Raw genomic sequence first — 12,723 nt, 5'->3', positions numbered from 1 at the left:
CTCCACTTCAAAGGGAGCCGTTTCTCACAATGTTTAATACTACCAACCTCTCCCCATTACTCGTTAAAAGTAAGGTTTTATGCTAATAATTATTTGGACTAATTACCAATAGGGTCCACTGCCTTTAAAACTGATAATCTAGGACTTGAACAAAACAACAATATCAATGGATTCTTTATTGTTAAAAAAGTGTACTCAATTTAAAACTTTTACTTGTTTACAAAATATGTTGATACAAAAAGAGCTGTAAAAATGGTTTATTTTTAAGAGCAGACGAATAAGGCATACGTGTAATCCTCACATTGATTGGCAGACTGTTGATTGGTAAAACAAATTAGATTGAACTTGCATATCGATTTTGGTTAATCTAACATACATATTGAAAACTGTTCAAGTAACGTCAATGCTTCCAGTTGATCACAACCATAGAGTTTTATATAAGAACTAGAGGGCGCACTGGTGATGCTTCTTGCACAAACGCGACGGGACCGCAACGAGACACGCGCGCCATTATGTATGCGCGTTAAATACGAACTACACGTTGGAGTTTGTGTTTATTGAATGCTAACGCGATGCTGTTTTGTCAACTTACAAAATGGCCGCACAAACACACGCTAAGCAATGCCTGTTTGTTCAACTTAGAAAATGGCCGCCTGCGCGCATGCCGGGCGTGTATATAGGCCAGTGCGCCCTCTAGTTCTGATATAAAACTCTATGATCACAACCCTCATTTCATCAGAGCGTGGGTTTTAGTCCTAGTTCTGGTACTCGTCACGTGCCCTAAATAAGACAAATAACCATAATTGCTTCTCAACACCCAGGAGTAAATGGGTACCTATGAGGGTAGGGATTGTTGATGTGAGTTATTAGAAACCTGTGCACCCATTTAACTGCCGGTGCTGCATACTCCTAAGGAGTTGAGATGGTTTCAGGAGTGCATTGAACCTGAATGAACAAGAGTAATATTTTGGAACATCAGCTGAAGGCCTTTTAATTTGTTAGAAAAAGTTTATAATAAATGCACATTGCTACTATTATAATTATAAAATACTACTCAGATCTTTTTTATTTTGTAGATGGAAAAGTCTTCAGGAACACTATACTTATTCTTAGATTGGATACTCTGAAAGCTCAGTTTGGGAATGATCTTTTGGATCCAACATCCAATAGATATGTTCAGCTCCGGATTCGGATCGAGATGGCCGTAAGTTCCTATTCCAGTAGTATTACACTCTATACATGTATGTTTATGTGCATTGAGAATTGAGTGATGTTAGCAGGGACATCCTACTCAAAAGATAGTCACCATAACAAGATATATCAAATCCTATATATCTTGTAATCTTGCGTTGCATCGGATGTGATTGTTAGTTTGGAAGTTATAAGTTGACAGATATATACAGGACTTGAGGCATTGCATGGTGAGGTATCAATGTATATTTTATATATATATATACTTTCCCCCTCTCTTTTTCTATAAATGGATATGTATTTGTTTGTACTTGTTTTATGCCTCTGAAGAAGGTCCGGATTGGATCGAAAGCTAAGGCCATGTACCCTATTCATTATATATATACAATATATAATATCAAATAATAAACCACAAGGGAAACTATATAATATATAATATATATGTTTGCGGTAACACCATTTATGTACTTGCCAGGTAGAGCTTGTTCTTAGAGAACTGTCTTTCTTTATTCTTCTACCGCGGAGTAGATTGTTCGAGTGTTCGGGAGACTTCTCAGAAAGAACTGTCCTGCTTTTTAACTATTAACCGTGCGGATGGTATAGAAAATGGGCTGGGATTACTGCTTTAGCTTATAGGATCGTAATAGACCCTTCCCATGAAATATGTAAATTGCACATAGCGCATGCGCACTAACGTTTTGGTTGGCAAAATGAGGGAACATCGCGCTGTTTTGTACACGGCTAATGGGTGCGTGACGCAGACGCGATTGCGCGTCTGCTTAGTGCACAACTCTATGCGTTTGCCAACCAACGGGGTCTGTACGCATGCATGAATGTAATTAGCATATTTCATGGGAAGGGTCCATTAACTGTACTACTGCGAAGTCAGTTCTTAAATTGGTCCCAACGTTTCTTCTTAGTGTTGCTAACATTGTGTACCTTTTCTTTCACTCCTCGGCAAGGTGTACAATATGTTGATTGTACTCCCAGGATATGATTTTGTTCAGGTCAGAGTCATCAGCTTCTCATCTGGCAGTATCGTCCCAAGCCTGATTGTAACTGTGGATCCAAGTTCACCGAGAACCCAACAAGACCTTCAGAATGATCTGACTGTAGCCATTGCGAACATGGACAACAGTTTGGGTGACGGCATTAGTGTTGAACCGCATAGTGCCAACGTTGTTGAAGGTATACTTTTTTGGACCTGACATGTATAAAGCCTTTCATTAAACTAGAAAACCATATTTTCAGCAATTTTTAGAGGGTGAGAAGCAAGTGGGATTGACAAGTTTGTGTATCTGCAGAAGTGTAGAAGGTTTTTATTTTTTTATTTTTTTGAAGTGAAGAAGTAATCTGGGCCCATGATGGCTCTGCTTATCGTAAGCAAATAACAGGCATGCAACTTTTCCGCGGAATTCCGCGTTTTTGTTTCTTTTTTTGAACGTGAAAAAAATAAAATAAAATAAAACAGTTTTTTTTTCGGATTAAAAAAAAAAAAATATATATGCCTGGCATTAACAGTGTACAACTACAATCATATAAACCAGGCCAAGTACATGCTATAAATGCACCTAAGAGCATAATAAACCTCAACATTTTCTAGGGTACCATTGTGGGTATCATGTCCCGTGGCGTTTCGGCTGCCTCGCTCCGCACTTGTGAATTGTGCCTTTGTAAATTGTCTCCTTTTTTGTTCAACGGGCAGTTGCATGGCTGAAATAATCAGAGCTTGCGTAATCAGGGAATTCTGGTTTGTGCGTGTGCGTATTCCGCGTTACTAGGCATTCTGTGCTTACACACCTTGCACAGAAGGCGGGCAGTGGACCTCGAAGATGTGTCATCATCAAGCTAATCCACATGATCAGTTCTTTAGCAGCATACAGGGCCCAATGTCATAGAGCTGCTAAGCACGAAAATTTGCATAGCATGAAATTTCTTTCTTGAAAGAAAACATGATTGCCAACCAAATTTCCATTTCTTGCATATCGCTTATTACTGGTGTTTAGCTATTGTTTGCTTACCCTGAAAATCTAGTGGAAATTTGGTTGGTAATCCTGTTTTTATCAAGGCAACAATTTCCTGCTAAGCAAAGTTTTGTGCTTAGCAGCTCTATGAAATTGGGCCCTGATCGAAACGTCGAGTTGAAAACCTAGGGTTCTTTTCAGAACCACCCCAACTCAATTGTAGATTATCATTACATAGTGTTACCGCTAAATACTTACTTTTGGTTACAAATTTTGTTAAGGGAACCTTTAAAAGAGTCTTTAACTGTTAGATTTGACTTTCTAAAGTGTGAGCTCCAGTCATCTTTCAGCTTCTCACAGGCTGCTCACACATTTCGAATTGTCTTTTTAATTTTCAGAGGTATGCATGACAGACTTCTGTTGGAACGGAGGAGCATGTTCAGCCCACCCTACTACATTTGCAAGCACTTGCAGGTATGCATATCTTTTAAAGGCAGTGGACACTATTGGTAATTACTCAAAAATAATTATCATCATAAAACCGTTCTTGATTACAAGTAATGGGCAGAGGTTGATAGTATAAAACATTGTGAGAAACAGCTCCCTCTGAAGTGACGTAGTTTTCAAGAAAGAAGTAATTTTCCATGAATTTGATTTCGAGACCTCAAGTTTAGAATTTGAGGTCTCGAAATCAAGCATCAGAAAGCACACAACTTCGTGTGACAAGGGTATTTTTTCTTTCATTATTATCTCGCAACTTCGACGACCAATTGAGCTCAAATTTTCACAGGTTTGTTATTTTATGCATATGTTGAGATACACCAACTGTGAAGACTAATCTTTGACAATTACCAATAGTGTCCACTGTCTTTAAAACAATTTTATATCAGCATACCTTCCAACTGTTCTGTTTTCTTTTAGGGACCGTCCCTATTTTGGAGAACTCCAATGTCAAAAATAGGGACAGTTCCTAATTCAGGAAATCTTGTAATATTAATTGCAACTAAAACATTTGATGTAAATTTGGTAACGAAATTGTCCACTTATGGCCAATTTTCTGGATGTTAAAAATGCCTGAATCCATTAAAAAAATTGTAACTCGCCCATTTTGTGTCTTTGTTGCATATACTCACAGACTGTGGGTGTGGGACACAGATCTGGCTGATGTCCCTATTTCTGACTTAGCTATTGTTGGCAGGTATGTGTCAGGTAGAAAGACAATATTCTTTCGCTTCCTGCCAGGCACATGTTTTCAACAACCGCAGCTTAAAGCCATTGGACCCTTTCGGTACAGAAAAAAAAAAAATCACAGATTTACAAATTACTTACAGGGTTTACAGAAGGTAGTGGTGAAAGACTTCTCTTGAAATATTATTCCATGAAATGCTTTATTTTTTGAGAAAACAGTAAAACAATATCAATTCTCGATAGCGAGAATTACAGATTAATTTTACACACAATGTCATGATATGGCGAAACGTGCGGATACAAGGGTGGGTTTTCCCGTTATTTTCTCCCGACTCCAATGACCTATTGAGCCTAAATTTTGTTTGATATTTGATATAGTAGTTGTGATACACGAAGTGTGGGCCTTGGACAATACTGTTTACCGAAAGGGTCCAATGGCTTTACGGTTGTAAGCAACTTATGCAGGCGGCCCCTTAAAGGGTCTTTGTACTTTTTGTAGGACAAAATAACACAATACTTACAGATTTACACTAAACTTCACAGTTTTTAAGTTTAAAAATTTTACAAACTTACACAGTTTGAAGATAATGATAGTAGACGAAAATTATTTTAGCATGTAAAAACGTATTTTTGTGACATTGTTTTACTCATTTCTTAAAAACTACAGCACCTCAGCAACCAATATGTTAGGGTACACTTTCTACTATCATTATCTTCAAACGGTGTAAGTTTAATGTAAATCTGTGGACATTGTGTTTTTGTGTCGCAAAAAGTACCCAAATCCTTTAAAAGGGCACAGCAAAATTTTGCCCTGGCATGGGGCACCTCTACGAGAAAAATGCCAATTTGTATAAAAACAATTTGCAAAGGGCACCACAGCAAAAGCACAGTGAAGCATTTGGTTTGTCTATTTATCCCTAGATGAGTTTTCAGATATCATATTGAGTTGATTGTTTCATTCCTTAACGTGACTGTGGGCAAGGGCGCCATCACTTTTGCGCAATTTGACTGTTGCGCAAATGTGTGCGTGTGCGTGTGCATTAAATCACATAATAGAGATTGCACTCCGTGATTCCTGTGAGACCAGCGTGTGATGACAAACTTCGGAGGTAGGGGGTACCTGCACAAAATTTTAATAATTATTGAAACCGATCAAGGAACTTGAGTTAGTAATGCCTTAATAATCATAAACCAAGTGAACAACTTGCAAACATGCTATCATTCGGCCACACAGGGCGATTCAACAACAATTTGTTTACGGGCTCTTTCAAGACCATTGGTAAAGCGTGGGAATCGCAAAAACACGTGTATCATGAACTTCATCGATATAGGTACCTGTATGGAATTGTCGCCAAATTGCGCAATTTCTGGAAGAGACAATCTTGAATACATGTAGAATCCTATACCAAGTGAACAACCTTAACTATACAACGCTGTGATGATGATTGCGCCCATATAATTGTACATGCCTTTCCTACTCCTGCCGATAGGTGGCGCTCTAATGAGACATTTCAACTCAATATGTAAATTAATGAAAATATGTTGCTGTTTTTTTTGTCTTGCTTTTGTATTTTGTTTACCGATAACCATAGCCATGATATTCATGATGTATAACATTCATTTTACACTATCCAATGGCCAGGCACTATGGTGATGGAGCATTATCGATCAGTAGCTGCACCAACTTGCTGGAACAAGCTCCCTCTACACATCTGTGACTCATCCTCGATCAGCTCATTCAAGTATCAGTTAAAAACAAATATTTTCAGACATCATAAAGCGCTTCGAAACGCCTGTGGAAAGCACTGTACTATTACATGTATGACTATATTTAAAGGCAGTGGACACTATTGGTAATTACTTAATATAATTATTAGCATAAAACCTTTCTTAGTGACGAGTAATGGGGAGAGGTTGATGGTATAAAACATTGTGAGAAACGGCTCCCTCTGAAGTGCCATAGTTTTTGAAAAAGAAGTAATTTTCCACGAATTTGATTTCAAAAACTCAAGTTTAGAACTTGAGGTCTCGAAATCAACCATCTAAACGCACACAACTTAGTGTGACAAGGGTGTTTTTTTTCTTTCATTATTATCTCGCAACTTCGATGACCGATTGAGCTCAAATTTTCACAGGTTTGTTATTTTATGCTTATGTTGAGATACACCAACTGTGAAGGCTAGTCTTTGACAATTACCAATAGTGTCCACTGCCTTAAATTATATTTTGTATCCACGCATTTATCTAAGTCCATTCCTCTTTATTTGTTTTAGTTGTCCAAGTGGCTTCATCGGTCTCCAGTGTCAGACGCCTACAGGTAATTTAATATTTCATTACATTATTAGATTATACTTTATTAATTTATTGTAAACAGTTATAGATTTTTAATATATGACCAGGGATATTGGAATTAAAGGCCTTCGGGCTACAGTTTTTGGGTAAACTTTTTTTAATTCCAGGCATATGTCCCTGGCTTTTCTTTTTGTTTTGATTATGTTTGTATTTTTTATGTGTTTTTAAGCCAAATAAATACTAATAATAATAAACATAAAAATACACAAGAAGAAGAATTTTGAAGTGGATGCGTTGGTTAATTGGAAGCCAATGAAGAGAGCGAATGATGGGTGTTGTGTGTTCTGATTTTTTTGTAAGGGTGACTAATCTGGCAGCGGAATTTTGGTGGAGACTTTTCCTAAACATTGCGCCCAGCATTCATTTCATTTATACACCCCAGACAACTTAAACCAACAATGTTAACGCGCATTTTTTTGACAGTCCACCCATATGACTGGGACTGGGATCAAATAAAAATGAAACAAACCAGTTGATCGTCTGGATTTTTCCAAAAAGAGGAGGATGAGGGCCTTGTTCATTTTAAAGAATTTTTTTGCCAAGTTAGCCGCTCAGTGTTTTAAATCAAACAGGCCACCAATTCTTCAGTTTAAATATCTATTTGTTGCATGATGACCTGGGTTAACAATACACTAAAAAGATTGGCTGGTGGTAGGCATTCACTAATTTTATGAAACAGACGGTTACACATGTTCGAGAGCATCACGTTAGACTCAAGAAAAGCCCCACAGGCCAGTCCTTTAAAAATTGAAAATAAAAAATAGTAAAAAAAATGATGTGGCCCCCCAAAAAGATGTGATAGGGATGATCAACTGGTATTTTTATTTTATTTGGCCTAATCATAACTTGCTATTTCTATGTAGGAGATGGTGGCGATCCCGTAACTGTCGCTCCCCCACCAGGTGGTTTGGCCACTGAGGTTATTATCGGCATCGCTGTCGGAGGTTCACTCCTACTCGCTATTATTGTCTTGGGTATCCTTGGAGTCTGTTTCATCATGAGTAGGGCATCCTCCTCAAGAACGGGACCCTTGTATGACCCGTATAAATACCAGTATAATGACAACCACAGGAAGCAGCAATTACAGCAAAATGGGGAGCACAATTACACAAGAGATGTAAGTATATCTGGAATCTTTTTAAAATAACTTGCACTGTTTTAACTTAAAGGAATACGTTGCTTTGGATTGGACGAGTTGGTCTATAAAAAGCGTTAGTAAAACCGTTTGTTATAAAATGCATATGGTTGGAAAGATGTTTTAAAAGTAGAATCCACACAAGTTTGCCTCGAAACTGCATGGTTTTCCTTTTACTTTGCGAACTAACACGGTCGGCCATTTATGGGAGTCAACGATTTGACTCCCATAAATGGCCGACCGTGTTAGTCGACGAGGTAAAAGGAAAACAGTGCAACTTCGAGGCATGGTTGTGTGGATCATTGTATTCTACTTTTACAGCATCTTTCTACCCATATGCAATTTATAACAAGCGGCTACAAAAGCTTTTCAAAGACCAACTCGACCGATCCGAGGCAACGTGTTCCTTTAATGTAAGGGTTATACCCTGTGCTTGCTTTTAGCCAAAATAATTGTCTCGTTTTAAAGACAGTGGACACTATTGGTAATTGTCAAAAACTAGCCTTCACAGTTGGTGTATCTCAACATATGCATAAAATGACAAAGCTGTGAAAATTTGAGCTCAATCTGTCATCGAACTTGCGAGATAATAATGAAAGAAAAAACACCCTTGTCACACGAAGATGTGTGCGTTTAGATAGTTGATTTCGAGGTCTCGAAATCAAATTCGTGGAAAATTACTTCTTTCTCAAAAACTATGGCACTTCAGAGGGAGCCATTTTTTACAATGTTTTATACCATCAACCTCTCCCCATTACTCGTCACCAAGAAAGGTTTTACGCTCATAATTATTTTGAGTAATTACCAATAGTGTCCACTGCCTTTAAGGGAAGGATCCAGAAAAAAGCGGGAAAATAACAGCCAATCTAAGTTTCTATTTGGGAAACAATTGGTGGCTATGAACCAATAGGAGTAAAGTAGTGAGGACAAAGGATGTTCAGTATGAAAGGATGGATTACTGGACCATAAAAGTGGTAAATGCATTGTTCGATAACAATGCAGGGAAACATGAAAGGGTAGGATTAGAGAGCAAGTTGCATCATGATGCAACTAAAAACGGTCAAAATAAATGTATTAATATAAAAGTGTAATACATTGATGGATACTTGTTTTCAGGAGATGGAGTACAGGATGAATTTTGGACAGTTTTTTATTCCATATTTTGCGTCAGGAAATGATGTCGCGGTAAGTTTTTTCATAATTGTATGGATATAAAATAGGATTTTTTGAAATGTAATAATTATAGTGGCTTCTTTAATAGAGCTATGCGTCACTCAGTGACTCTTATGGCATTCCAGCATTATTCCCTCATGTCACTGAACACATAATTAGTTTTTTTTTTAACAGTTACACTGATGTTTATCGAGCGCTGTATACCCCATACTTTCCAGAGTTCTGTGAAAAAAATCCACAGGCAAATCACTCAGGTGGGATTCGAACCTATGACCGTTGCATAATTAGAGCAGATGTCTTAACACTAATCCATTATGCTAGCCCGGTAGCTAGAGGCAGTTTTTACTCTCACACCGACAAGTGTTAGCACTGTTTACCCGATACCTTGTCCTAATTCTTTGAAAAAAAATCCATAGGCAAATCACTCGGGTGGTATTCGAACCCATGACCTTTGCATTGCTAGAGCAGGGCCCAATTTCATGACTCTGCTTACCGCCGAATTCTGCGCTGATGATCGTGATTCCCCGCTTACGTGCAAGCGCCGAATTTCTGCGCTAGCCTTGTAAGCCTAGAATGCCTAGTAACGTGAAGTACGCACGCGCAGAAGCCCAAATTCGCTGCTAACCCGTGAAATACGCTTGCCGTAAGCTCAGAATTCCCTACCCATTCTGTGCTTAGGGTAAGCAGAGCCATGAAATTGGGCCCAGGTGTCTTACAACTAGACCACCGTGCTGGCTCGGTGGAGCGATGCAATTCAAATCCTAAGGAGCAATTTAAAAGGTTATTAATAATAATAATAAAAAAGATTTAAAATTTAAATAGCACCCATTACATGTACATACAAAATGATCAAAGGCGCAGAACACATGTTAAAAAACACAGAGTGGAAGAAGAAGACAAAGATTTTAATAGTTTTTAGTAGATCTTCAATAGATTTTATACTTACGCTTGATTGTGCTTTTGTTTCAGATGAATCGATTGGAAGGAAATCCTCGGCGACGAGGAGACTCAGATTACTTCTGAAACCCACCCCCTCCCACCTAATGACTGACACCATTGCTCTTTTTTCCATGTTTCCGTTTCAGTCACAATATCAAACTATAAGTCTCTTGCATATGGCGTCACAAATTGGGGAGGTTGTTTTTACTCAAGGATGTGGCGTATGTACTGGTCTATATGAGTTGCTCATAAGAAGCACACTGATAGTTCTGGGGGTGGATTTCACAAAGGTAGTCCTAACTTAGGACTAGTCCTAGGCAATGCTAAGAGATAGGACTGGTCCTAAGTTAGGACCAGTAACTCATCCTAACTTAGGACTGGTCCTCCTAACTTAGGACTAGTCCTAGGCAATGCTAAGAGATAGGACTGGTCCTCCTAACTTAGGACTAGTCCTAGGCAATGCTAAGAGATAGGACTGGTCCTCCTAACTTAGGACTAGTCCTAGGCAATGCTAAGAGATAGGACTGGTCCTAAGTTAGGACCAGTAACTCATCCTAACTTAGGACTGGTCCTCCTAACTTAGGACTAGTCCTAGGCAATGCTAAGAGATAGGACTGGTCCTCCTAACTTAGGACTAGTCCTAGGCAATGCTAAGAGATAGGACTGGTCCTAAGTTAGGACCAGTAACTCATCCTAACTTAGGACTGGTCCTCCTAACTTAGGACTAGTCCTAGGCAATGCTAAGAGATAGGACTGGTCCTCCTAACTTAGGACTAGTCCTAGGCAATGCTAAGAGATAGGACTGGTCCTAAGTTAGGACCAGTAACTCATCCTAACTTAGGACTGGTCCTATCTCTTAGCATTGCCTAGGACTGGTCCTAAGTTAGGACTACCTTTGTGAAAACCACCCCTGGGTTCTTATCTCCAAAGATCAAACGCCAACAACAAGTACAAATACTACAGAATTGCTTCTGAAATACTTCATCACTACAGAATTGGAAAACTTATATTAAAGATTGAAACCTTTTTCACTTGCAAAAATACTACAGAATTAGAAAACTTACCTTAAAAACTCAAAAGTGTTTTTCATGTACAAATACTACAGAAATTAAATTTCCACTGCTGAACTACTTTATTATTACAGAATCAGAAAACTTACTTAAAGAATCCAAACGTTTTTCATGTACAATGAATACAGAGTTGAGAAAAAATCCACTGCTAGTAAATAGTTAAATACTACAGAAACTAACTTCAAACGTTTGGAAAAGGCTTTAAAACTTTCTTGTGAGAGCTAGTGTTTTTATCTTTTTTATTCTTAGTTGAGAATTTAACAGTTGGTATTAATTGACGACATTTGAACCAATTTTATGTCACCCACCAGGGAGCAGTGTTTATAAGTATATGGGAAAAGTTATATTTACCAGGTAGGAAAGAGCAAAGACAAAATGGGAGAATTTATTATAAGCATATTCATATTTTTTTAGTATAAATGTTATATAATAATTATTTTGCTTTTTGTTTTTTGATGCAGCTTTATCCAGAGTGCAATCTTGTTATAAAAACAAGACTTGTATGATTAAAGGAACATTACAGAATTGTTTTTTTGCTAACACAACAGTTGTTGGCAGTGTAAGCACTTTATGTAATCCATCATATTCATAAACTGACACACCTGTATTTATAATATTGAAAACAAGAACAAAATATTTCAAACCTCAAATTTTCAATTGTTAAAGTGTCTATAACTGTATTTTTTAACGTTTTTTAACAAAAGGGCATTTATGAATGGGAATAAAAGAGTAGTGACTAGTTCTTAAATGTAAGTTTAAAACCTTGCAGGGTCGTTGCCGTGTGATAAAGGCCCTCGCCTTTGGCTCGGGCCTTTATCACACGGCCGCCGACCCTGCCGGCTTTAAACGTACGTTGAAGAACTCGTCGCTACCCCTTTTTTCCCTTATTTAAGTTTTACACAAGACAGTAATGTGGGAACTCGAAAATAGTCCTTGATACTGCCCCTTTAACTAATAGATTGAGTTTGTTTACGTCAGTGGTTGTTGTGATCTTCCGCCAAGTGTATCATAAATATATATCCTCTTCTATTTCGTAAGATTTGTTTGTATAACCCCCACATCAACATGTAACTTTACCCTTAAAATGGCTTAATTGTTGTTTAGGTATCAACTTTATTAAGGTGCTTAAAGGTAGCATTCAGTTGCATTCAGGTATCAACTTTATTAAGGTGCTTAAAGGTAGCATTCAGTTGCGTATTTATTATTACTTTAATAATTATTAAGGGGGTTAAAGGTAGCATTCACTTGCGTATGTATTATTACTTTAATCATTATTCTTGCAAGGTATTTGTTGGGGGCGGGGGCAGGCAGGGACAAAGCATTAACGAGGGGCCAAGCATTAAGGAGGGGCCATTTGACCAAGAGAAGCTGTTTGCAAGAAGTTTGAGTAGGCCTTCATATCCTATTCATAGTATTAGTTGCTGCTTTTTCAGACATTATTTGTAGTTCGGAGATTATGCAATAAAGATGTTTTGATTGCAAACAACTTCCAAATTATACAGCGTTTGTTTTTTTCAATCGCATTTTATTATTAATTCTTGTTGTTTATTATGCACAGCTACAATCGTGGGAACACTTTTTATTACAAATGATAATTGAGTATCTCATTGCAGATCAGTGTTCTAAACTCAAGCATGTTTTTAAACATTATTGACGTAACATCGATTTTTCATTAATTAACATTGAGATGACTGCTTTGCAGTGGTTTTTA

The 12,723-nt window shown here is 37.8% G+C and overlaps 1 protein-coding gene and 1 long non-coding RNA gene across 2 annotated transcripts in view; both read left to right on the top strand.

Annotated features, from left to right (window-relative positions):
• LOC117292589 overlaps positions 1–10,285 on the top strand; it is a 47,959-nt gene extending 37,674 nt beyond the window's left edge. Inside the window, exons 19-25 of the mRNA XM_033774698.1 lie at positions 1,077–1,204; positions 2,154–2,379; positions 3,554–3,629; positions 6,617–6,660; positions 7,559–7,812; positions 8,947–9,015; positions 9,973–10,285. Coding sequence (XP_033630589.1) covers positions 1,077–1,204; positions 2,154–2,379; positions 3,554–3,629; positions 6,617–6,660; positions 7,559–7,812; positions 8,947–9,015; positions 9,973–10,026 — 851 coding nt within the window. The 3' untranslated portion in view covers positions 10,027–10,285. The remainder of the gene's footprint in view (positions 1–1,076; positions 1,205–2,153; positions 2,380–3,553; positions 3,630–6,616; positions 6,661–7,558; positions 7,813–8,946; positions 9,016–9,972) is intronic.
• Positions 10,286–11,813: 1,528 nt separating this feature from the next.
• On the top strand, positions 11,814–12,509 carry LOC117292822. Its single transcript, XR_004519324.1, has 2 exons — positions 11,814–12,116; positions 12,165–12,509. It is a non-coding gene; the product is annotated as an uncharacterized LOC117292822 (long non-coding RNA).
• Positions 12,510–12,723: the final 214 nt, after the last annotated feature.

The sequence above is a fragment of the Asterias rubens genome, chromosome 7 (assembly GCF_902459465.1).
Source record: "Asterias rubens chromosome 7, eAstRub1.3, whole genome shotgun sequence".
Classification (NCBI taxonomy): Eukaryota; Metazoa; Echinodermata; class Asteroidea; order Forcipulatida; family Asteriidae; genus Asterias; species Asterias rubens.
Note: the sequence above shows the minus strand (reverse complement) of the source record. Positions and strands in the feature narration are given on the sequence as shown.